We start from the raw sequence: 27,500 nt of genomic DNA on the forward strand, positions 1-27,500 counted from the left end.
AAACAGCAGAGAAAAAAACTGTAGAACAGACTCGGTTTATATCACAATACCTACATTTAGAGTCGGTTATTCATTCAGCCTAATGAGAAACTGTAGAACAGACTCGGTTTATATCACAATACCTACATTTAGAGTCGGTTATTCATTCAGCCTAATGAGAAACTGTAGAACAGACTCGGTTTATATCACAATACCTACATTTAGAGTCGGTTATTCATTCAGTCTAATGAGAAACTGTAGAACGGACTCGGTTTATATCACAATACCTACATTTAGAGGCGGTTATTCATTCAGTCTAATGAGAAACTGTAGAACGGACTCGGTTTATATCACAATACCTACATTTAGAGTCGGTTATTCATTCAGCCTAATGAGAAACTGTAGAACGGACTCGGTTTATATCACAATTCCTACATTTACAGTCGGTTATTCATTCAGTCTAATGAGAAACTGTAGAACGGACTCGGTTTATATCACAATACCTACATTTAGAGTTGGTTATTCATTCAGTCTAATGAGAAACTGTAGAACGGACTCGGTTTATATCACAATACCTACATTTAGAGTCGGTTATTCATTCAGTCTAATGAGAAACTGTAGAACAGACTCGGTTTATATCACAATACCTACATTTAGAGTCGGTTATTCATTCAGTCTAATGAGAAACTGTAGAACAGACTCGGTTTATATCACAATACCTACATTTAGAGCCGGTTATTCATTCAGTCTAATGAGAAACTGTAGAACAGACTCGGTTTATATCACAATACCTACATTTAGAGCCGGTTATTCATTCAGCCTAATGAGAAACTGTAGAACGGACTCGGTTTATATCACAATACCTACATTTAGAGCCGGTTATTCATTCAGTCTAATGAGAAACTGTAGAACGGACTCGGTTTATATCACAATACCTACATTTAGAGTCGGTTATTCATTCAGTCTAATGAGAAACTGTAGAACAGGACTCGGTTTATATCACAATACCTACATTTAGAGCCGGTTAGTTCATTCAGTCTAATGAGAAACTGTAGAACAGACTCGGTTTATATCACAATACCTACATTTAGAGTCGCTTATTCATTCAGTCTAATGAGAAACTGTAGAACGGACTCGGTTTATATCACAATACCTACATTTAGAGTCGGTTATTCATTCAGCCTAATGAGAAACTGTAGAACAGACTCGGTTTATATCACAATACCTACATTTAGAGTCGGTTATTCATTCAGCCTAATGAGAAACTGTAGAACAGACTCGGTTTATATCACAATACCTACATTTAGAGCTGGTTATTCATTCAGTCTAATGAGAAACTGTAGAACAGACTCGGTTTATATCACAATACCTACATTTAGAGTCGGTTATTCATTCAGCCTAATGAGAAACTGTAGAACAGACTCGGTTTATATCACAATACCTACATTTAGAGTCGGTTATTCATTCAGTCCTAATGAGAAACTGTAGAACGGACTCGGTTTATATCACAATGCCTACATTTAGAGTCGGTTATTCATTCAGCCTAATGAGAAACTGTAGAACGGACTCGGTTTATATCACAATACCTACATTTAGAGTCGGTTATTCATTCAGCCTAATGAGAAACTGTAGAACGGACTCGGTTTATATCACAATACCTACATTTAGAGCCGGTTATTCATTCAGCCTAATGAGAAACTGTAGAACGGACTCGGTTTATATCACAATACCTACATTTAGAGCCGGTTATTCATTCAGCCTAATGAGAAACTGTAGAACGGACTCGGTTTATATCACAATACCTACATTTAGAGCCGGTTATTCATTCAGCCTAATGAGAAACTGTAGAACGGACTCGGTTTATATCACAATACCTACATTTAGAGCCGGTTATTCATTCAGCCTAATGAGAAACTGTAGAACGGACTCGGTTTATATCACAATACCTACATTTAGAGCCGGTTATTCATTCAGCCTAATGAGAAACTGTAGAACAGACTCGGTTTATATCACAATACCTACATTTAGAGCCGGTTATTCATTCAGTCTAATGAGAAACTGTAGAACGGACTCGGTTTATATCACAATACCTACATTTAGAGTCGGTTATTCATTCAGTCTAATGAGAAACTGTAGAACAGACTCGGTTTATATCACAATACCTACATTTAGAGCCGGTTATTCATTCAGCCTAACGAGAAACTGTAGAACAGACTCGGTTTATATCACAATACCTACATTTATAGCCGGTTATTCATTCAGCCTAACGAGAAACTGTAGAACAGACTTGGTTTATATCACAATACCTACATTTAGAGCCGGTCGTTCATTCAGTCTAATGAGAAACTGTAGAACAGACTCGGTTTATTTCATTCAGCCTAATGAGAAACTGTAGAACGGACTCGGTTTATATCACAATACCTACATTTAGAGCCGGTTATTCATTCAGCCTAATGAGAAACTGTAGAACGGACTCGGTTTATATCACAATACCTACATTTAGAGCCGGTTATTCATTCAGTCTAATGAGAAACTGTAGAACGGACTCGGTTTATATCACAATACCTACATTTAGAGTCGGTTATTCATTCAGTCTAATGAGAAACTGTAGAACAGACTCGGTTTATATCACAATACCTACATTTAGAGTCGGTTATTCATTCAGCCTAATGAGAAACTGTAGAACGGACTCGGTTTATATCACAATACCTACATTTAGAGTCGGTTATTCATTCAGCCTAATGAGAAACTGTAGAACGGACTCGGTTTATATCACAATACCTACATTTAGAGCCGGTTATTCATTCAGCCTAATGAGAAACTGTAGAACAGACTCGGTTTATATCACAATACCTACATTTAGAGCCGGTTATTCATTCAGCCTAATGAGAAACTGTAGAACAGACTCGGTTTATATCACAATACCTACATTTAGAGCCGGTTATTCATTCAGCCTAATGAGAAACTGTAGAACGGACTCGGTTTATATCACAATACCTACATTTAGAGGCGGTTATTCATTCAGCCTAATGAGAAACTGTAGAACTGACTCGGTTTATATCACAATACCTACATTTAGAGGCGGTTATTCATTCAGTCTAAAGAGAAACTGTAGAACAGACTCGGTTTATATCACAATACCTACATTTAGAGTCGGTTATTCATTCAGTCTAACGAGAAACTGTAGAACGGACTCGGTTTATATCACAATACCTACATTTAGAGACGGTCGTTCATTCAGTCTAACGAGAAACTGTAGAACAGACTCGGTTTATATCACAATACCTACATTTAGAGTCGCTTATTCATTCAGTCTAATGAGAAACTGTAGAACGGACTCGGTTTATATCACAATACCTACATTTAGAGTCGGTTATTCATTCAGCCTAATGAGAAACTGTAGAACAGACTCGGTTTATATCACAATGCCTACATTTAGAGTCGGTTATTCATTCAGCCTAATGAGAAACTGTAGAACAGACTCGGTTTATATCACAATACCTACATTTAGAGCTGGTTATTCATTCAGTCTAATGAGAAACTGTAGAACAGACTCGGTTTATATCACAATACCTACATTTAGAGACGGTCGTTCATTCAGTCTAATGAGAAACTGTAGAACAGACTCGGTTTATATCACAATACCTACATTTAGAGTCGCTTATTCATTCAGTCTAATGAGAAACTGTAGAACGGACTCGGTTTATATCACAATACCTACATTTAGAGTCGGTTATTCATTCAGCCTAATGAGAAACTGTAGAACAGACTCGGTTTATATCACAATGCCTACATTTAGAGTCGGTTATTCATTCAGCCTAATGAGAAACTGTAGAACAGACTCGGTTTATATCACAATACCTACATTTAGAGCTGGTTATTCATTCAGTCTAATGAGAAACTGTAGAACAGACTCGGTTTATTTCACAATACCTACATTTAGAGTCGGTTATTCATTCAGCCTAATGAGAAACTGTAGAACGGACTCGGTTTATATCACAATACCTACATTTAGAGTCGGTTATTCATTCAGCCTAATGAGAAACTGTAGAACGGACTCGGTTTATATCACAATACCTACATTTAGAGCCGGTTATTCATTCAGCCTAATGAGAAACTGTAGAACAGACTCGGTTTATATCACAATACCTACATTTAGAGCCGGTTATTCATTCAGGTTAATGAGAAACTGTAGAACGGACTCGGTTTATATCACAATACCTACATTTAGAGTCGGTAATTCATTCAGTCTAATGAGAAACTGTAGAACGGATTCGGTTTATATCACAATACCTACATTTAGAGCTGGTTATTCATTCAGTCTAATGAGAAACTGTAGAACAGACTCGGTTTATATCACAATACCTACATTTAGAGCCGGTTATTCATTCAGTCTAATGAGAAACTGTAGAACAGACTCGGTTTATATCACAATACCTACATTTAGAGCCGGTTATTCATTCAGCCTAATGAGAAACTGTAGAACGGACTCGGTTTATATCACAATACCTACATTTAGAGCCAGTTATTCATTCAGCCTAATGAGAAACTGTAGAACAGACTCGGTTTATATCACAATACCTACATTTAGAGCCGGTTATTCATTCAGCCTAATGAGAAACTGTAGAACGGACTCGGTTTATATCACAATACGTACATTTAGAGTCGGTTATTCATTCAGCCTAATGAGAAACTGTAGAACGGACTCGGTTTATATCACAATACCTACATTTAGAGCCGGTTATTCATTCAGCGTAATGAGAAACTGTAGAACAGACTCGGTTTATATCACAATACCTACATTTAGAGCCGGTTATTCATTCAGTCTAATGAGAAACTGTAGAACGGACTCGGTTTATATCACAATACCTACATTTAGAGTCGGTTATTCATTCAGTCTAATGAGAAACTGTAGAACAGACTCGGTTTATATCACAATACCTACATTTAGAGCCGGTTATTCATTCAGCCTAACGAGAAACTGTAGAACAGACTCGGTTTATATCACAATACCTACATTTAGAGCCGGTTATTCATTCAGCCTAACGAGAAACTGTAGAACAGACTTGGTTTATATCACAATACCTACATTTAGAGCCGGTCGTTCATTCAGTCTAATGAGAAACTGTAGAACAGACTCGGTTTATTTCATTCAGCCTAATGAGAACCTGTAGAACGGACTCGGTTTATATCACAATACCTACATTTAGAGTCGGTTATTCATTCAGCCTAATGAGAAACTGTAGAACGGACTCGGTTTATATCACAATACCTACATTTAGAGTCGGTTATTCATTCAGTCTAATGAGAAACTGTAGAACAGACTCGGTTTATATCACAATACCTACATTTAGAGCCGGTTATTCATTCAGCCTAACGAGAAACTGTAGAACAGACTCGGTTTATATCACAATACCTACATTTAGAGCCGGTTATTCATTCAGCCTAACGAGAAACTGTAGAACAGACTTGGTTTATATCACAATACCTACATTTAGAGCCGGTCGTTCATTCAGTCTAATGAGAAACTGTAGAACAGACTCGGTTTATTTCATTCAGCCTAATGAGAACCTGTAGAACGGACTCGGTTTATATCACAATACCTACATTTAGAGTCGGTTATTCATTCAGCCTAATGAGAAACTGTAGAACAGACTCGGTTTATATCACAATACCTACATTTAGAGTCGGTTATTCATTCAGTCTAATGAGAAACTGTAGAACGGACTCGGTTTATATCACAATACCTACATTTAGAGTCGGTTATTCATTCAGTCTAATGAGAAACTGTAGAACGGACTCGGTTTATATCACAATACCTACATTTAGAGTCGGTTATTCATTCAGCCTAATGAGAAACTGTAGAACGGACTCGGTTTATATCACAATACCTACATTTAGAGTCGGTTATTCATTCAGCCTAATGAGAAACTGTAGAACGGACTCGGTTTATATCACAATACCTACATTTAGAGTCGGTTATTCATTCAGTCTAATGAGAAACTGTAGAACAGACTCGGTTTATATCACAATACCTACATTTAGAGCCGGTTATTCATTCAGTCTAATGAGAAACTGTAGAACAGACTCGGTTTATATCACAATACCTACATTTAGAGCCGGTTATTCATTCAGCCTAATGAGAAACTGTAGAACGGACTCGGTTTATATCACAATACCTACATTTAGAGCCGGTTATTCATTCAGCCTAATGAGAAACTGTAGAACGGACTCGGTTTATATCACAATACCTACATTTAGAGTCGGTTATTCATTCAGTCTAATGAGAAACTGTAGAACGGACTCGGTTTATATCACAATACCTACATTTAGAGTCGGTTATTCATTCAGTCTAATGAGAAACTGTAGAACAGGACTCGGTTTATATCACAATACCTACATTTAGAGTCGGTTATTCATTCAGTCTAATGAGAAACTGTAGAACGGACTCGGTTTATATCACAATACCTACATTTAGAGTCGGTTATTCATTCAGCCTAATGAGAAACTGTAGAACAGACTCGGTTTATATCACAATACCTACATTTAGAGTCGGTTATTCATTCAGCCTAATGAGAAACTGTAGAACAGACTCGGTTTATATCACAATACCTACATTTAGAGCGGTTATTCATTCAGTCCTAATGAGAAACTGTAGAACAGACTCGGTTTATATCACAATGCCTACATTTAGAGTCGGTTATTCATTCAGCCTAATGAGAAACTGTACAACAGACTCGGTTTATATCACAATACCTACATTTAGAGCTGGTTATTCATTCAGTCTAATGAGAAACTGTAGAACGGACTCGGTTTATATCACAATACCTACATTTAGAGGCGGTTATTCATTCAGTCTAATGAGAAACTGTAGAACGGACTCGGTTTATATCACAATACCTACATTTAGAGCCGGTTATTCATTCAGCCTAATGAGAAACTGTAGAACGGACTCGGTTTATATCACAATACCTACATTTAGAGCCGGTTATTCATTCAGCCTAATGAGAAACTGTAGAACGGACTCGGTTTATATCACAATACCTACATTTAGAGCCGGTTATTCATTCAGCCTAATGAGAAACTGTAGAACAGACTCGGTTTATATCACAATACCTACATTTAGAGCCGGTTATTCATTCAGCCTAATGAGAAACTGTAGAACAGACTCGGTTTATATCACAATACCTACATTTAGAGTCGGTTATTCATTCAGCCTAATGAGAAACTGTAGAACAGACTCGGTTTATATCACAATACCTACATTTAGAGTCGGTTATTCATTCAGTCTAATGAGAAACTGTAGAACGGACTCGGTTTATATCACAATACCTACATTTAGAGTCGCTTATTCATTCAGTCTAATGAGAAACTGTAGAACGGACTCGGTTTATATCACAATACCTACATTTAGAGTCGGTTATTCATTCAGCCTAATGAGAAACTGTAGAACAGACTCGGTTTATATCACAATGCCTACATTTAGAGTCGGTTATTCATTCAGCCTAATGAGAAACTGTAGAACAGACTCGGTTTATATCACAATGCCTACATTTAGAGTCGGTTATTCATTCAGCCTAATGAGAAACTGTAGAACAGACTCGGTTTATATCACAATACCTACATTTAGAGCTGGTTATTCATTCAGTCTAATGAGAAACTGTAGAACAGACTCGGTTTATATCACAATACCTACATTTAGAGTCGGTTATTCATTCAGTCTAATGAGAAACTGTAGAACGGACTCGGTTTATATCACAATACCTACATTTAGAGGCGGTTATTCATTCAGCCTAATGAGAAACTGTAGAACGGACTCGGTTTATATCACAATACCTACATTTAGAGCCGGTTATTCATTCAGCCTAATGAGAAACTGTAGAACAGACTCTGTTTATATCACAATACCTACATTTAGAGCTGGTTATTCATTCAGCCTAATGAGAAACTGTAGAACAGACTCGGTTTATATCACAATACCTACATTTAGAGCCGGTTATTCATTCAGCCTAATGAGAAACTGTAGAACAGACTCGGTTTATATCACAATACCTACATTTAGAGTCGGTTATTCATTCAGTCTAATGAGAAACTGTAGAACGGACTCGGTTTATATCACAATACCTACATTTAGAGGCGGTTATTCATTCAGCCTAATGAGAAACTGTAGAACGGACTCGGTTTATATCACAATACCTACATTTAGAGCCGGTTATTCATTCAGCCTAATGAGAAACTGTAGAACAGACTCTGTTTATATCACAATACCTACATTTAGAGCTGGTTATTCATTCAGCCTAATGAGAAACTGTAGAACAGACTCGGTTTATATCACAATACCTACATTTAGAGCCGGTTATTCATTCAGCCTAATGAGAAACTGTAGAACAGACTCGGTTTATATCACAATACCTACATTTAGAGTCGGTTATTCATTCAGTCTAATGAGAAACTGTAGAACGGACTCGGTTTATATCACAATACCTACATTTAGAGCCGGTTATTCATTCAGCCTAACGAGAAACTGTAGAACAGACTCGGTTTATATCACAATACCTACATTTAGAGCCGGTTATTCATTCAGCCTAACGAGAAACTGTAAAACAGACTCGGTTTATATCACAATACCTACATTTAGAGCCGGTCGTTCATTCAGTCTAATGAGAAACTGTAGAACAGACTCGGTTTATTTCATTCAGCCTAATGAGAACCTGTAGAACGGACTCGGTTTATATCACAATACCTACATTTAGAGTCGGTTATTCATTCAGCCTAATGAAAAACTGTAGAACGGACTCGGTTTATATCACAATACCTACATTTAGAGTCGGTTATTCATTCAGTCTAATGAGAAACTGTAGAACAGACTCGGTTTATATCACAATACCTACATTTAGAGCCGGTTATTCATTCAGCCTAACGAGAAACTGTAGAACAGACTCAGTTTATATCACAATACCTACATTTAGAGCCGGTTATTCATTCAGCCTAACGAGAAACTGTAGAACAGACTTGGTTTATATCACAATACCTACATTTAGAGCCGGTCGTTCATTCAGTCTAATGAGAAACTGTAGAACAGACTCGGTTTATTTCATTCAGCCTAATGAGAACCTGTAGAACGGACTCGGTTTATATCACAATACCTACATTTAGAGTCGGTTATTCATTCAGCCTAATGAGAAACTGTAGAACAGACTCGGTTTATATCACAATACCTACATTTAGAGTCGGTTATTCATTCAGTCTAATGAGAAACTGTAGAACGGACTCGGTTTATATCACAATACCTACATTTAGAGTCGGTTATTCATTCAGTCTAATGAGAAACTGTAGAACGGACTCGGTTTATATCACAATACCTACATTTAGAGTCGGTTATTCATTCAGCCTAATGAGAAACTGTAGAACGGACTCGGTTTATATCACAATACCTACATTTAGAGTCGGTTATTCATTCAGCCTAATGAGAAACTGTAGAACAGACTCGGTTTATATCACAATACCTACATTTAGAGTCGGTTATTCATTCAGTCTAATGAGAAACTGTAGAACAGACTCGGTTTATATCACAATACCTACATTTAGAGCCGGTTATTCATTCAGTCTAATGAGAAACTGTAGAACGGACTCGGTTTATATCACAATACCTACATTTAGAGGCGGTTATTCATTCAGCCTAATGAGAAACTGTAGAACGGACTCGGTTTATATCACAATACCTACATTTAGAGCCGGTTATTCATTCAGCCTAATGAGAAACTGTAGAACGGACTCGGTTTATATCACAATACCTACATTTAGAGCCGGTTATTCATTCAGCCTAATGAGAAACTGTAGAACGGACTCGGTTTATATCACAATACCTACATTTAGAGTCGGTTATTCATTCAGCCTAATGAGAAACTGTAGAACAGACTCGGTTTATATCACAATACCTACATTTAGAGTCGGTTATTCATTCAGTCTAATGAGAAACTGTAGAACAGACTCGGTTTATATCACAATACCTACATTTAGAGCCGGTTATTCATTCAGTCTAATGAGAAACTGTAGAACAGACTCGGTTTATATCACAATACCTACATTTAGAGCCGGTTATTGATTCAGCCTAATGAGAAACTGTAGAACGGACTCGGTTTATATCACAATACCTACATTTAGAGTCGGTTATTCATTCAGCCTAATGAGAAACTGTAGAACGGACTCGGTTTATATCACAATACCTACATTTAGAGTCGGTTATTCATTCAGTCTAATGAGAAACTGTAGAACAGACTCGGTTTATATCACAATACCTACATTTAGAGCCGGTCGTTCATTCAGTCTAATGAGAAACTGTAGAACAGACTCGGTTTATATCACAATACCTACATTTAGAGTCGCTTATTCATTCAGCCTAATGAGAAACTGTAGAACAGACTCGGTTTATATCACAATGCCTACATTTAGAGTCGGTTATTCATTCAGCCTAATGAGAAACTGTAGAACAGACTCGGTTTATATCACAATACCTACATTTAGAGCTGGTTATTCATTCAGTCTAATGAGAAACTGTAGAACAGACTCGGTTTATATCACAATACCTACATTTAGAGTCGGTTATTCATTCAGTCTAATGAGAAACTGTAGAACGGACTCGGTTTATATCACAATACCTACATTTAGAGGCGGTTATTCATTCAGCCTAATGAGAAACTGTAGAACGGACTCGGTTTATATCACAATACCTACATTTAGAGCCGGTTATTCATTCAGCCTAATGAGAAACTGTAGAACGGACTCGGTTTATATCACAATACCTACATTTAGAGCCGGTTATTCATTCAGCCTAATGAGAAACTGTAGAACAGACTCGGTTTATATCACAATACCTACATTTAGAGCCGGTTATTCATTCAGCCTAATGAGAAACTGTAGAACAGACTCGGTTTATATCACAATACCTACATTTAGAGTCGGTTATTCATTCAGCCTAATGAGAAACTGTAGAACGGACTCGGTTTATATCACAATACCTACATTTAGAGTCGGTTATTCATTCAGTCTAATGAGAAACTGTAGAACGGACTCGGTTTATATCACAATACCTACATTTAGAGGCGGTTATTCATTCAGCCTAATGAGAAACTGTAGAACTGACTCGGTTTATATCACAATACCTACATTTAGAGGCGGTTATTCATTCAGTCTAAAGAGAAACTGTAGAACAGACTCGGTTTATATCACAATACCTACATTTAGAGTCGGTTATTCATTCAGTCTAACGAGAAACTTTAGAACAGACTCGGTTTATATCACAATACCTACATTTAGAGTCGGTTATTCATTCAGTCTAATGAGAAACTGTAGAACAGACTCGGTTTATATCACAATACCTACATTTAGAGCCGGTTATTCATTCAGTCTAATGAGAAACTGTAGAACAGACTCGGTTTATATCACATTACCTACATTTAGAGCCGGTTATTCATTCAGCCTAATGAGAAACTGTAGAACGGACTCGGTTTATATCACAATACCTACATTTAGAGTCGGTTATTCATTCAGCCTAATGAGAAACTGTAGAACAGACTCGGTTTATATCACAATACCTACATTTAGAGTCGGTTATTCATTCAGCCTAATGAGAAACTGTAGAACAGACTCGGTTTATATCACAATACCTACATTTAGAGCCGGTCGTTCATTCAGTCTAATGAGAAACTGTAGAACAGACTCGGTTTATATCACAATACCTACATTTAGAGTCGCTTATTCATTCAGTCTAATGAGAAACTGTAGAACGGACTCGGTTTATATCACAATACCTACATTTAGAGTCGGTTATTCATTCAGCCTAATGAGAAACTGTAGAACAGACTCGGTTTATATCACAATGCCTACATTTAGAGTCGGTTATTCATTCAGCCTAATGAGAAACTGTAGAACAGACTCGGTTTATATCACAATACCTACATTTAGAGCTGGTTATTCATTCAGTCTAATGAGAAACTGTAGAACAGACTCGGTTTATATCACAATACCTACATTTAGAGTCGGTTATTCATTCAGTCTAATGAGAAACTGTAGAACGGACTCGGTTTATATCACAATACCTACATTTAGAGCTGGTTATTCATTCAGCCTAATGAGATACTGTAGAACGGACTCGGTTTATATCACAATACCTACATTTAGAGCCGGTTATTCATTCAGCCTAATGAGAAACTGTAGAACAGACTCTGTTTATATCACAATACCTACATTTAGAGTCGGTTATTCATTCAGCCTAATGAGAAACTGTAGAACAGACTCGGTTTATATCACAATACCTACATTTAGAGTCGGTTATTCATTCAGTCTAAAGAGAAACTGTAGAACGGACTCGGTTTATATCACAATACCTACATTTAGAGGCGGTTATTCATTCAGCCTAATGAGAAACTGTAGAACTGACTCGGTTTATATCACAATACCTACATTTAGAGGCGGTTATTCATTCAGTCTAAAGAGAAACTGTAGAACAGACTCGGTTTATATCACAATACCTACATTTAGAGTCGGTTATTCATTCAGTCTAACGAGAAACTGTAGAACAGACTCGGTTTATATCACAATACCTACATTTAGAGCCGGTTATTCATTCAGCCTAATGAGAAACTGTAGAACGGACTCGGTTTATATCACAATACCTACATTTAGAGGCGGTTATTCATTCAGTCTAATGAGAAACTGTAGAACAGACTCGGTTTATATCACAATGCCTACATTTAGAGTCGGTTATTAATTCAGTCTAATGAGAAACTGTAGAACGGACTCGGTTTATATCACAATACCTACATTTAGAGTCGGTTATTCATTCAGTCTAATGAGAAACTGTAGAACGGACTCGGTTTATATCACAATACCTACATTTAGAGTCAGTTATTCATTCAGCCTAATGAGAAACTGTAGAACGGACTCGGTTTATATCACAATACCTACATTTAGAGTCGGTTATTCATTCAGTCTAATAAGAAACTGTAGAACAGACTCGGTTTATATCACAATACCTACATTTAGAGTCGGTTATTCATTCAGTCTAATGAGAAACTGTAGAACGGACTCGGTTTATATCACAATACCTACATTTAGAGTCGGTTATTCATTCAGTCTAATGAGAAACTGTAGAACGGACTCAGTTTATATCACAATACCTACATTTAGAGTCGGTTATTCATTCAGTCTAATGAGAAACTGTAGAACGGACTCGGTTTATATCACAATACCTACATTTAGAGTCTGTTATTCATTCAGTCTAATGAGAAACTGTAGAACGGACTCGGTTTATATCACAATACCTACATTTAGAGTCGGTTATTCATTCAGCCTAATGAGAAACTGTAGAACAGACTCGGTTTATATCACAATACCTACATTTAGAGCCGGTTATTCATTCAGTCTAATGAGAAACTGTAGAACAGACTCGGTTTATATCACAATACCTACATTTAGAGCCGGTCATTCATTCAGCCTAACGAGAAACTGTAGAACAGACTCGGTTTATATCACAATACCTACATTTAGAGCCGGTCGTTCATTCAGCCTAATGAGAAACTGTAGAACAGACTCGGTTTATATCACAATACCTACATTTAGAGTCGGTTATTCATTCAGTCTAATGAGAAACTGTAGAACAGACTCGGTTTATATCACAATACCTACATTTAGAGCCGGTCGTTCATTCAGTCTAATGAGAAACTGTAGAACAGACTCGGTTTATATCACAATACCTACATTTAGAGTCGCTTATTCATTCAGTCTAATGAGAAACTGTAGAACGGACTCGGTTTATATCACAATACCTACATTTAGAGTCGGTTATTCATTCAGCCTAATGAGAAACTGTAGAACAGGCTCGGTTTATATCACAATACCTACATTTAGAGTCGGTTATTCATTCAGTCTAATGAGAAACTGTAGAACAGACTCGGTTTATATCACAATACCTACATTTAGAGCCGGTCGTTCATTCAGTCTAATGAGAAACTGTAGAACAGACTCGGTTTATATCACATTACCTACATTTAGAGTCGGTTATTCATTCAGCCTAATGAGAAACTGTAGAACAGACTCGGTTTATATCACAATACCTACATTTAGAGTCTGTTATTCATTCAGTCTAATGAGAAACTGTAGAACAGACTCGGTTTATATCACAATGTGTGTTATTCATTCATTATTTACAGGAATGTCATTGACCTTCCAGTGGTCTTCTGCGTCCAGCTCGTTGTACAGCACCTCCCTGCTGGTCATCAGGTTCTGCCGGCGGATCTCGCTGGTGCGCTGCTCCCATACGGACTTCGGAGGCTTTGAGTTCTTCTGCTGCTCTTTACTGAGAGATCAGACAAGAACACTGAGGCTTATAGTTCCGTAACTACAGAGACTCTAATCCAAGCTGGCTGAGCGGTTCTGAGGTCATACAGGTGTGTACTAGAACTCCGGGCCTGCCGGTGGACCCTGACGTCAGAGGTCCAGATTTCTTTTACCACCAGTATGTGAACCACCAGCGAAGGACTAAGGCCCTGTCCCAATTCACCCCCTTCACCCCTCCCACTCAGCCCTACCCCCCACTTTAAATACTGAAATAGTCTGTAAGCCCCTACAAAATGTCATGGGTTCTTCTTCTGTCATGTCAAGCTTATAAGCATAGAAGAACCCTTTTTGGTGCTCTATAGAATCCTTTTCCACATAGAACCATATACACCACATTCTCCATTTTTCTAAAGAACACTGTCACCATGTAAAGAACCCTTTAAGCATGAAAACGTTCTTCAGATTGATGGAGAGTGTGTTGTATATGGTTCTATATAGCACCAAACAGAGTTCCGCTATAGTTACCATGTCAAATATAGAACATTTTTGGTTCTTTTTAGAACCAGGTACATCATGTTCTCCATCAATCTAAGAATGTTTTCACCATGCAAATGATTCTTTGAGTGTTCATGGTTTTGTATAGAACCACAGCCTTTACTGAAGAACCCGTGAAGAAGCACCTGTTTTAAGAGAGCAGATAAACAGGCTGGAGAGGTACTGAATGTGATTAGGGTGAATATTCACCGGCGATGCTGTGGTCATGTTCTAGCTCATTAATATTAATGATCATACTCATCGTCAGCCCTGCTCATTTATCTAGAGCACTGTGATACGCTCACTGGTCAGTTACCGTCACCGACTGTCCTCCAGCATTAAGCGCTACGAGAGAAACGGAGCGCGTCAGCTGCTGGTCAGTTCAGCCTCGCGCGAGGGGGAGGGACTGACCACCGCACACACAGTGGGCTCACACAAACTGACACACACACAAACTCACACACTCTCTCTCTTACACACACACACACACACACACACACACACACTCTCTTTCTCTCTCTCTCTCTCACACACACACACAAACACACACACTCTCTCTCTTACACACACACACACACACACACTCTCTTTCTCTCTCTCACACACACACACACACACTCACTGACACTGACACACACACACACACACACACAAAATGTACAGGCATAAAGGACGGAAGAGTCAGGTAAACAGCTGGAGAACAGCTGGACACGCTTGTCCTCTCTTCTGTGCTGCTGACACTGGTCAGTTGACATTATTTGAGTCAATGGCCACAAAGTCCCAAAGCCAAATGTTTACGTACATTCTGGCTTTGAGCCAGACAACAAGGGCAATTTGAAGGAAAAGGTTTCCATCTTACGAGGAAACACGTCTAATCCAAGATCACATCTCAGAGTAAACCATCCGGCGGTGCTCATCGGACTCGACGGCAGCACACCTGCCTCAGGACGAGGTGCGACCGCAGGGCAGCCGGGAGTCTCCGAGGCCTTGGCGAGGGGAACGAAGCCCTGACGTGAGCCACCAGATCAGACTGTGACTTTCTACTTACTGGAGGGGTTTACATTCAAAAAAATACCTGGCTAACACTTCGCAAGGACTTTCTCCACCTCGGCTCTGAGGGTAATAAAGGAAAGACTGCGGCCACCCCCTGCTGGTCAAAGCTGGTGTAACACGCTCAGTGCTAATAGGCGGACCGTGGTCCGAGTCCGGACCCAGACGCTGTCCTATGCGGACCTGGACCTGTGACTGATAAACAATGGAGAATTATTTAATTTGGATGGGGTGGTCCTGTTTTAATGGGCGTAGCTCTTCTAGCCTTTACGGTAGCTTTAGTGGCTGGAGAGTCACAGACCAATCGCATGTACTGTAAATATTACATGTGACGCTGCTCAGCCAATCAGATCTGTGCATTACTATGAGCTCTGAGACTCGAGTGAGTGACGCCACACAGGGGAGGGACGAGGAGAGAAACTCCTCGGCTACTTCAGTAAACAGTATGCGGCAATGAGCCACGATGCAGGTTATGATGTTCTGGACCTTCGCCTGTGGAAATTCTCTAACTGGACCTTGCTGAGTTTATTACAGACCCCTACTGTAGTGGAAAAAACATGATTGTACATGTGATGCTAGGAATATTTTTAGTTTATGGTGAGTTATCCAGGAAAAAACCTAAATAAAGTCGAACGTTGCTTTAGTAACTTTACAGGAGAAGAAAAAACTTTCAATGTAAGTTAAGGTAAAAGGATTGCATTCCGGGTCATTATGGAACATTTAAGTTGATCCAGCTGGCCTTTTACTATATAAAAAAGATAAAAACCAGCCATCTTGGTTGTAGCCATGCCAACATGAGAAACAACAGTGATTGGTGGAGTGAGTTCATGTTTATATACATGCATTCAAATGAACGTACGGACGTCTGAATAAAAGCAGCTGCTCTGAGCGTAAAGGCAGGTGTAATAGCAGATGCAGCCTCGGCGGATTTCCCTCCAGCGTGATAACACAGGCTAATCTGACAGGCTAAGCGGAGCTAACCCCGGTAATCTGGCTCCAGCTCCGGATTGAATGGGGAACGATATAAAACAGAGCTTTAGAGCTCCAAGCCTCAGTTTACTGTGTCAGCAGAACTAGATCATCTGAGCTTCTGCTGCTCATGTGTGAGGCTCGTTTGCATATTTGCGCATATTCATGAAGGCCTGGGTGTCAGAGGTGTCTTGTAAGTGAGCATGTCCATTAACTTGCGCCGATGAATATTCATGCCGCTGGCGTTAGCGGGCCGATACGAGCGGCTGTGGATGTGCGAGAGGGACTTACGCGGCGATGGACAGGTTGGCGGCCGAGAGCGGGCTGACCTCCGCGACCTCTTTGGCTTTCTGCAGAGCAATCTTCTGCGTGGTGGCCTCTTCCTCCTCCTGCTCGTCCTGACACACACACACACACACACACACACACACACACACGGCTTAGCACTGAACGCTGCTCGTCTTTCTTTCTGAGCTGCTGAGCTCTGCACTGACAGCTCCACCAGGGGGCGCTGTGGGCACCTGTGTCCTAATCAGGGGTGAGTTTTTTTAAAGGTTTTATACACAATATTTTAAACATTAATACAACAGCAAACAGCTGCTTTCTAAGTAAAGATAAAATGGAGTGAAGGTGAAAGAAATCCTTCCAAAACATCCACCAAATCTTCCTGGAAGTCGGCGGTAGCTCTCTGTCTGCTGCTCAAACCCACTGAAGGTTCTAGTTTAAACCCGTTCCTCACTCAGCTTGTGTTTAAACTAGCAGATCTCTTTGGGTTCCTCTCCAGGTGGAAGTGAAGGCTGAGGTACCTTGGTGAGTTCCTGAGCGTTGGCCAGGTTATCCACAGCGATAGCCAAGAACACATTCAGCAGTGTGTCTGAAAGCACCTGGTTAAAGAACCCTCGAAGAACCAACACACTGTAGAACAACAATAACACAGACTCTGTGAAGGATACAGTTCCCAAACAGCGTGAGGACGATGAAGAACACGGAGGAGATCATTCCTCTCTTCACTCCGCCCTGAGACACGATGCCATCATACATCACCATGTTCCAGTCTTCACCTGTCAGGATCTAGCACACACCAACAGAACTCTGAAAACAGGTGGTTCTTTAAGGGTTCCTTAGTAAAGGAAACGGTTTATATAGAGCCATGAACACAAAGAATCCTGTGGACGCTTAACAGGTCTGATTGATGAATGTGTTGCTTGTGATTCTATATAACATCAAAAAGGGTTCTTTTATCAGTACAGGCATGATCATAACAATAGCATAATGCTTTTTAGTGCTATCTAGAACTCCTATCAAAAAGTTTATATACAGGAACTTATTCAACATTTTCTCCATCAATCTGAAGAACCATTTCACCACGTGAAGAGTCATTTAAGCAAGCAATGGTTTCTTTGAGTGTTCATGATTCCATGTAGAACTTTGTCTTTACTAAAGAACCCATAGAAGAACTTTTCAAGTGTGTAATATAAGATGAGATGAAATAAGTTAAGATTTACAATTCATTGATCTCTAGTGGTAAACTAAGGTGTTGGAACGCCATAAGAAGTATAATAATAATAATAATAATAATAATAATAAAAATAACAATAATAAAGTAGGCTTATTAAGAGCATTACAGAAAAATGTAAACAAGACAAAAGAAAAATTACCCTAAAAAGCAAAAATATAGACGTCACTAGATGGAAAGATAAAATCAAACCAAAATATGAACAGATATGAGAAATAAAGTATAATCAAAGTAAAACTAATGTAAGAACTTTGGGCCTCGTTCTCCAACTGTTCTTACGAAGAAATTCCTTCTTACGCAGTTTTTACGAAGATTCTGACTCACCAATGTTCTCTTAGGTGGGGTTTGTTCTCAGGTAAGAACCGAATCTACACACACTCAAGAGCGCAATGGTGAGAACGGTTCTGCGCTTTAAGAACACACCATGAATCTGATGTAGACTTTTCCTTAGAACCTTTATCAAGAACACACTTAAGAACACACTTAGTAAGATACCGGAGAACGAGGACCGATAATTTCATAAATTCACAAACAAATGAACACAAATCTCAAATCCTGACCAGCTCACCTGGAACACGGTCATGATGGCTGCAGGGAAGGTGTCGAAGTTCGTAGGCGGGGTTCCCTGGTTAAAATTAAACCTGGAAAAAAGGACTCGGGTCATCGCACTGGTCTAGACAACAGGGCGAGGTGCCACGTTAGACTAACGTCAGATAAAGAGCAGCTCGGCTGATCGTCCAACACGGGTTTAACAATGTATGGCCTGAACTCGAGTTAATGTAGAACTGCTAATTCGACCCGTGTTGACCTGCTGGTCACCATAGCAATGCAGTCAACCGTGTCGCCTAGCTAGTAGCTACGAAACGGCAAAGAGAGAGATTTAAGATGAACATCGAGAATCTGGAGACTGATTTGTGTTTATAGTCACTCCAGCTGGTTTCCTGATACGTATAATCCGCAAAGGGAATCCCTAAGCATAAGTCAGCTTCTCTTTCGCCAGCTTCTTGTTCAAATTCTCCCGTTCCACCTTAAATGGTGCAGCAATTACATTCTGACGCCTCAGACACATTTAAGGTGGAATGGGAAAATTAGAACAAGAAGCTGGTGAAAGAGGAGCAACTTTAGCCTCATAAAACGTCCAACATTGAAAGACATTTTACAAGAAACTTCCTGCTGGAGATGCGAGAAATGCAGCTATAGCTGAGCTTCAGCTTAAAGCAGAGCAATGTCTGCATTTTTCTTTAAATTTTTATCCTATACTAGAACTTTAGCACACACTGAGACAGATTTACAGCCCAGATGGTGAAATGGATATAAAATGTCGTGCCTTCCACAGACGGCGGTTTGATTTTTGTTGAAAGGACAAAACGGCTCTTCTTAACGTTTGGGATGCGACTCCTGCACTAGGTGGACGTTGAACTGTGACTGAATCATGAAGAATAAACCAAGAGATATGGCTCGAAATTAGTCTGATTACATTAGCCACGTTTACATGTAGCCTAATAACCCGTTAACAATCCCACTAAATAGCTCAATTGGAATAGAATACGTCCATGTAAACACCTCAGTCTAGTCCATTCAGAATACAATTTCTATCCGACTTATCTAGGTGGGTAATCCTGTAAATAATCCGTTAAACAGAAGAATAATACCTCTCCTTGGATCACCACCTTATCGTGGTGGAGGGGTTTGCGTGCTTGAATGATCTTAGGAGCTATGTTGTCTGGAGCAAAAGCCCCTGGTAGGGTCTCCCATGGCAAACTGGTCCTAGGTGACAGGTCAGACAAAGTGTGATCCATAATAACCCCTATGAAGACACAAAAACGGGACTTGTGTACCCTGCCCGGAACAGGGTTACCGGGGCCCCACCCTGGAGCCAGGCCTGGGGGAGGGGCTCGCCAGCGAGCGTCTGGTGGCCGGGCATTTACTCATGGTGCCCGGCCGGGCCCAGCCCGAAGGACTTACATGAGTCCCCCCCTCCCATCGACTCACCACCAATGGGAGGGGCAGTAGTAGGGGTTCGGTGCGTTGTGGATCGGGCAGTGTCCGAAGGCGTGGGCCTTGGCGTTCTGATCCTCGGTTGCTGAAACTGGCTTTTGGAACTTGGAACGTTACCTCACTGGCGGGGAAGGAGCCTGAGTTGGTGCGCGAGGTTGAGAGATACCGGCTAGATATAGTCGGGCTCACCTCAACACACAGCTTGGGCTCTGGGTCCAATCTCCTTGAGAGGGGCTGGACTTTATTCTTTTCTGGAGTTGCCCATGGTGAGAGGCGGTGGGCAGGTGTGGGCTTTCTCATAGCCCCTCGACTCGGCGCCTGTATGTTGGGGTTTTCTCCGGTGGACGAGAGGGTAGCTTCCCTACGCCTTCGGGTTGGGGAACGGGTCCTGACTGTTGTCTGTGCTTATGCACCGAACAGCAGTTCAGAGTACCCAGCCTTCTTAGAGTCCTTGGGAAGGGTGCTTGAAAGTGCTCCTCCTGGAGACTCTATTGTCCTACTGGGGGACTTCAACGCTCACGTGGGCAATGACAGTGAGACCTGGAGGGGTGTGATTGGGAGGAATGGCCTCTCTGATCTGAACCCGAGTGGTGTTCAGTTTTTGGACTTCTGTGCAAACCACAGTTTGTCCATCACGAACACCATGTTTGAACACAAGGATGTCCATAAGTGCACATGGCACCAGGACACCCTAGGCCGCAGTTCAATGATTGACTTTGTAGTCGTGTCATCGGACTTGCGGCCATGTGTTTTGGACACTCGGGTAAAGAGAGGAGCTGAGCTGTCAACTGATCCCCACCTGGTGGTGAGTTGGACCAGGTGGTGGGGGAAGATGCCGGTCAGACCAGACAAGCCCAAACGTATAGTGAGGGTTTGCTGGGAACGTCTAGCAGAAGAATCTGTCAGATTGATCTTCAACTCACACCTCCGTCAGAACTTTGACCAGATATCGGGGGAGGTGGGGGACATTGACTCAGAATGGGCCATGTTCCGTTCCTCCATTGCTGAAGCGGCTGACTGTAGCTGTGGCCGTAAGGTAGTTGGTGCCTGTCGGGGCGGTAATCCTCGAACCCAGTGGTGGACACCCCAGGTGAGAGATGCCGTCAAGCTGAAGAAGGAGTCCTACCGGGCATGGTTGGCCTGTGGGACACCAGAGGCAGCTGGCAGGTATCGACAGGCCAAGCGATCTGCGGCTTCAGTTGTCGCCAAGGCAAAAACCCGTGTATGGGAGGAGTTTGGTGAGGCCTTGGAAAGAAGTCGGCTCCGAAAAGATTCTGGCAAACCGTCAGGCGACTCAGAAGGGGAAAGCAGTGTGCCACTAACACTGTATATAGTGGAGATGGTGTGCTGCTGACTTCGACTGAAGACGTCATTGGGCGGTGGAAGGAATACTTTGAGGACCTTCTCAATCCCACCGACACGTTCTCCAGTGAGGAGGCTGAGTCTGGGGACATGGGAATAGGCTTGTCCATTACTGAGGCCGAAGTCGCTAAGGTAGTTAAGAAGCTCCTTGGTGGCAAGGCTCCAGGGGTGGATGAGATCCGCCCTGAGTTCCTCAAGGCTCTGGATGTTGTGGGGCTGTCTTGGCTGACACGCCTTTTCAACATTGCGTGGACATTGTGGTGCCACTGGATTGGCAGACTGGGGTGGTGGTGCCTCTTTTTAAAAAAGGGGACTGGAGGGTGTGTTCCAACTACAGGGGAATCACACTCCTCAGCCTCCCTGGCAAGGTCTATGCAGGGGTACTGGAGAAGAGAGTCCGGCTTATAGTCGAACCTCGGATCCAGGAGGAACAGTGCGGGTTCCGCCCTGGTCGTGGAACACTGGACCAACTCTTCAGCCTCTCCAGGATTCTGGAGGGTTCATGGGAGTTTGCGCAACCAGTCTACATGTGCTTTGTGGATCTGGAGAAGGCATTCGACTGTGTTCCCCGGGGTATTCTGTGGGAGGTGCTTCGGGAGTACGGGGTACATGGCTCTTTGCTACGAGCCATTCAGGCCCTGTACAAACAAAGCTGGAGTTTGGTTTGCATGGCCGGCAGTAAGTCAGATTCGTTCCCAGGGAGAGTTGGACTCCGTCAGGGCTGCCCTTTGTCACCGATTCTATTCATAATTTTTATGGATAGAATTTCTAGGCGCAGTCAAGGGATGGAGGGTGTCCGGTTTGGTGACGTCAGGGTCACATCGCTGCTGTTTGCAGATGATGTGGTCCTATTGGGGACATCAGGCCGCGAACTTCAGCTTTCGCTGGATCGGTTTGCAGCCGAGTGTGAAGCGGCTGGGATGAGAATCAGTACCTCTAAATCCGAGACCATGGTTCTCACGCGGAAAAGGGTTGAGAGCCCTCTCTGGGTCGGGGATAAGCTCTTGCCTCAAGTGGAGGAGTTCAAGTATCTCGGAGTCTTGTTCACGAGTGATGGTACAAGGGAGCGGGAGATTGACAGGCGGATTGGCGCTGGGTCAGCAGTGATGCGGGCTCTTTACCGGTCTGTTGTGGTAAAGAAAGAGCTGAGCCATAAGGCAAGGCTCTCGATTTACCGGTCGATCTACGTTCCCACCCTCACCTATGGTCATGAGCTTTGGGTAATGACCGAAAGAATAAGATCGCGAATACAAGCGGACTCTCCCTTAGAGATAGGGTGAGAAGTTCAGTCATCCGGGAGGGACTCGGAGTAGAGCCGCTGCTCCTTCACGTCGAGAGGAGCCAGCTGAGGTGGTTCAGGCATCTGGTTAGGATGCCTCCTGGACGCCTCCCTCGGGAGGTGTCACAGGCAAGTCCACCTGGGAGGAGACCCCGGGGAAGACCCAGGACACGCTGGCGTGACTATATCGCGCAGCTGGCCTGGGAGCGCCTCGGAATCCCCCTTGGAGAGCTGGTGGAAGTGGCTGGGGAAAGGGAGGTCTGGGCTTCATTGCTTAGGATGCTGCCCCCGCGACCCGAACCCCGGAGAAGCGGAAGATAATGGATGGATGGATGGATGGATGGATGGATGGATGGATGGATGGAGAAGAATAATATCCGTGTAAACGCCTGTATCCGATTACATTCCCTATTGGAAAGTTGAAGTCCGTTCTGCATGTGCGTCGCGTCACAGTGAGAGTTTATACCGTTCAACACGGCGGAGCAGAAACTGGTCTGCAGAGGAGACGAAGTTCATGCTCTGATCTTTAAAAGACGGCGGTGGGACGGACGTCCAGCTTATGCGTCTCAGAGCACGACGTCTTCCTCTCGGACTTCTTTAATAAGGACATGTGAAGGACGTCATTTTAAAGCAGTTAAAAACACAATCACTGCTCACTGCTGCTCATCTCACTCTGACTGGACCTCACGTGATGCTGGTTGTCATGGTAATGTTTAATTTAAGTGTTTCTCCACGCATGCGCGTCATTTTACTTCGGATTATTTGCAGTGAGCATGTAAACGAAAATTTTCATCAGACTGTTGAGCAGAGTGAGCATAAACACCTCCGTCTGAATCTGTAATCTGACTGTATTCAGTCGGATTGGCAAAAATCTTTGCATGTAAACAGTGATGTAAATTAAAAGTGCAGTATGTTTTTATCTTCTCCTGTAAAGTTACGGATCTGGAGATACGGGGTTTTCTTCTGACAACAACGCATTGCTTGTTAGCTCCAGTGCTAAAACTAAAGAAGGCTGACTGGGTAAATTTGGGATGAGGGAGGAAACTCTGGGAATTTTAAAGCAGGCTAGCTTTGGTGGATACTGGATACTGACTGTCCTCCGAAGAGCTGCATCCCGAGCAGAGCGAAGACCACGATGAAGAGGAAGAGCAGGAAGAGCAAACTGATGATGGACTTCATGGAGTTCAGCAGAGACACCACCAGATTGCGCAGAGACGCCCAGTACCTGAGACAGACAGAGTGATTCACTCATTTATGATGATTATTATTGCTGTCGTTGATTCCGGTTCCGATCTGGAACTGGACTGGAAACTCGTCCTGGTTCACAAAACACAGAATTATGTATAATTTGACTGCATTTTCATCCATTTACCAAACTTTCTGGCCTCTGCTCAACAGGCTAATGATGTGATTTTATATCATCACTGTCAGGACAGACAGCGCTGTGTGAAGGTTTTAGGCATCTAAACAAAGTTTTAATCGATTGACCTCAGCAGTGAGTTTATCACAATATACATTAGAATAAAGTCGTATTCATAATTCAAATAAACAGAAAAACAATAAACAGTAACAAGAATTTCTCGGGTCCATATTTTTCCTGGACACCTTCACAGCCGCCACAGAGACTCGTTAATATCATCAATTACATCATGAGCTCAATTTACTGAGCACTGATTGGTCAAACCAGGAGCTGCTTTTTAACTACATATAATACTGGGCTTCCTCGAGGAGAGGCTTGGAGATGGGGAAACAAACACACCAACATCCAGAACATCACTAGTTATTATAGATTATATGTATATACACACACACACACACACACACACACATATATATAATCATTATTAATTCATATTCTAATATTCTTTCAATTTTGTTTATTCAAATATTTACACTTTTCTCAGCAAATAAACACAAACTACACAAATAAATCGATTTTAAAAATGTGTCTTGGGTGCCTCAGACTTTCCCACAGTGCTGTCATTCGAAAAATGCACTTGTCCTTTATATGTGGTCAAGATTTCGTGATGAATGGACCAACAGAAATGTTCCAAGATTACTTGGGATTTTGTCCTGACAGCTGCGATGTCCATGTTTAAAATACCCCTATAAATGAATAAAAGTGTCTAAAAACAGTCACTTTCTTGTCTGATGGTGCTCACAGGCCTTCCAGCTACAGCCTGTTAGATATTCTCTTTAATCAGTGCTTTAATAGTCAATATGCTGCTTGGTGTATGAGCTTTAGTGTTCTGCACATCTTCATGCACCTTAGCTTGGACTACAACAGAGCTGATTTTCCAGTCTCAGTTTTTTTTTTTACCAATTTTCTCCCTGATGTCGTCGTATCCGGTTCCACCCACTAGTGAGGTCTCCCCCAGTCACACAACCCCCCCCCAGCTCTAGGGGTGAAGCCTAACACAGTCCTGTGAAGCTCCATCGCATCTTTACTAACGCAACGTCTCTGTTCAGCTGAACGTGCTCAGAGGAGACGCTGACCAGCAGATCTGCTATGACTATGACCAGCTATAACCGGCTACGGAGCATCACCAGGGATCAAACTCCCAATCTCCTGATGACGTTCACTCGACCCAGGAGCCCCACAGTTCATCCTCATTTTAAAAGCATCTGGACTCGACGTGTTTGCTTTGTTTATGAAAACCAGACCTGGTTTTTAACACAGTGACAGATTTCTAGATGTTAGACCATAAACTCGACTTGGTCAGCAGGCGGAACTCACGCCAGACAGACCAGCAAAAACACTCACTTGGTGACCTTGAAGATCCGGAGCAGTCTGAGAGCTCTCAGCACGCTGATCCCAAAGGACGTCCCTGGTTTAATCACCGCCCAGACCACCTCGAATATACTGCCCACAATGACCTGAAACATGGACGATGAAATCCCAAAACAACAGGATACTCAGAGGAAGGACCTGACACTGATGTAGGCCAAAAACCTCTGAAGGTTTGAGAGAGAGAGAGGGAGTGGGGCACTCACCGCACAGTCGAAACAGTTGAAGGAGGAGTGGAAGTATGGTCTGGTCCCCAGTCCGTACATCTTTATTAGCATCTCGAACATGAAGAGGCCCAGGAAAATGAACTCCGCGTAGACTGGAGGAGGTGTGGGGGTTCAAACAGCATATTAAAACGAATATTAGAATATTAGGAGTACTTTACAATAATTAAGCCCAGCAATCGGATTCAAATCAAGAATCTGTTTCAGACTACAAACTTGACGACGGCTCTGTGGGCAAAAATACACTGACGTGACAAAAGTCATGGGACAGGAACTAGTATCATGGAGGACCCCTGCTAAACCCAACGAAGTGCGGCAACTCAACGTGGCATCAATTCCACAAGTCGATGGAAAACGTCTGGAGGGATGCTGAGCCGTGCCGTCTGGACAGCCACCCACAGCACTGTAGGTGCAGGATCTCAGGTGCGGGTGGTCCTCTCCACCACATTCCATAAATCCTTGATAGGGCTCGTGTCGGGCGAACATGCAGGCTACACCTTTCATCAGAACTCTCCAGAATGCTCCTCAAACCAATTCTGAACATCTTGGCCCCGATCTCACGGTGCATTATCCCATCATTGTGGGGGTCCATGAAGTCCATGAATGGGCGCAAATGGTCACCAAGCAGTGAACTGTAGCGGTCACCGCTCGATGATGTGTTTAGGCAGACCAGCCCATGCCATGAGAACAAACCCCACACAAGTATGGAACCACCACTAGCCTGTACAGTGCCTTGTTTAGAACTGGGATCCATGGCTTCATGGGGTCTGAACCACACGTGAACTCCTTCACCCTAAACCAATTGGTACTGTGACACATTGGACCACATCACATGTTGCCAGTCCTCAAGGGTCCAGTTAGCAACCTCGTGAGCCCAGGTGAGGTGCTGTGTCTGGTATCATGGTGTTAACAGAGGCACTCTTGTGGGTCCATATCCCATGACTGGCACAGACGCTGCCAGTCATGATCATTAGGCACCCGTGGACGGCCATGGCGCTGTCCACTGTGGGTGGTAATGCCTTCTATGATGTATTTCTGGTACGCATGTGACACCGTGGATCAAGGAATGTTAAATACCCACACAACTTTGGAAATGGAATGGATAAGAGTCCTTGGGCAAGGCTCAATAAGAGTCCTTGGGCAAGGCTCATTAAGAGTCCTTGGGCAAGGCTCAATAAGAGTCCTTGGGCAAGACTCAATAAGAGTCCTTGGGCAAGGCTCAATAAGAGTCCTTGAGCAAGGCTCAATAAGAGTCCTTGGGCAAGGCTCAATAAGAGTCCTTGGGCAAGGCTCAATAAGAGTCCTTGGGCAAGGCTCAATAAGAGTCCTTGGGCAAGACTCAATAAGAGTCCTTGGGCAAGGCTCAATAAGAGTCCTTGGGCAAGGCTCAATAAGAGTCCTTGGGCAAGGCTCAATAAGAGTCCTTGGGCAAGGCTCAATAAGAGTCCTTGGGCAAGACTCAAT

The 27,500-nt window shown here is 42.1% G+C and overlaps 1 protein-coding gene across 21 annotated transcripts in view; it reads right to left on the reverse strand.

Moving 5' to 3' along the window:
• The window catches only part of cacna1ab (calcium channel, voltage-dependent, P/Q type, alpha 1A subunit, b), a 182,400-nt gene that overhangs the window by 84,724 nt on the left and 70,176 nt on the right, over window positions 1–27,500 (reverse strand). For 16 of the 21 annotated variants that reach the window (XM_037534374.1, XM_037534383.1, XM_037534387.1 and 13 more), the window contains exons 12-19: window positions 26,019–26,131; window positions 25,789–25,901; window positions 24,118–24,249; window positions 18,954–19,026; window positions 17,823–17,940; window positions 17,676–17,743; window positions 17,161–17,267; window positions 14,188–14,335 (exon numbers count right to left, since the gene is read on the reverse strand). In XM_037534374.1, coding sequence (XP_037390271.1) covers window positions 14,188–14,335; window positions 17,161–17,267; window positions 17,676–17,743; window positions 17,823–17,940; window positions 18,954–19,026; window positions 24,118–24,249; window positions 25,789–25,901; window positions 26,019–26,131 — 872 coding nt within the window. The remainder of the gene's footprint in view (window positions 1–14,187; window positions 14,336–17,160; window positions 17,268–17,675; window positions 17,744–17,822; window positions 17,941–18,953; window positions 19,027–24,117; window positions 24,250–25,788; window positions 25,902–26,018; window positions 26,132–27,500) is intronic. The other 5 variants (XM_037534393.1, XM_037534391.1, XM_037534380.1 and 2 more) reach the window with 1 other exon arrangement.

The sequence above is a fragment of the Pygocentrus nattereri genome, chromosome 25, assembly GCF_015220715.1.
Source record: "Pygocentrus nattereri isolate fPygNat1 chromosome 25, fPygNat1.pri, whole genome shotgun sequence".
Taxonomy (NCBI): Eukaryota; Metazoa; Chordata; class Actinopteri; order Characiformes; family Serrasalmidae; genus Pygocentrus; species Pygocentrus nattereri.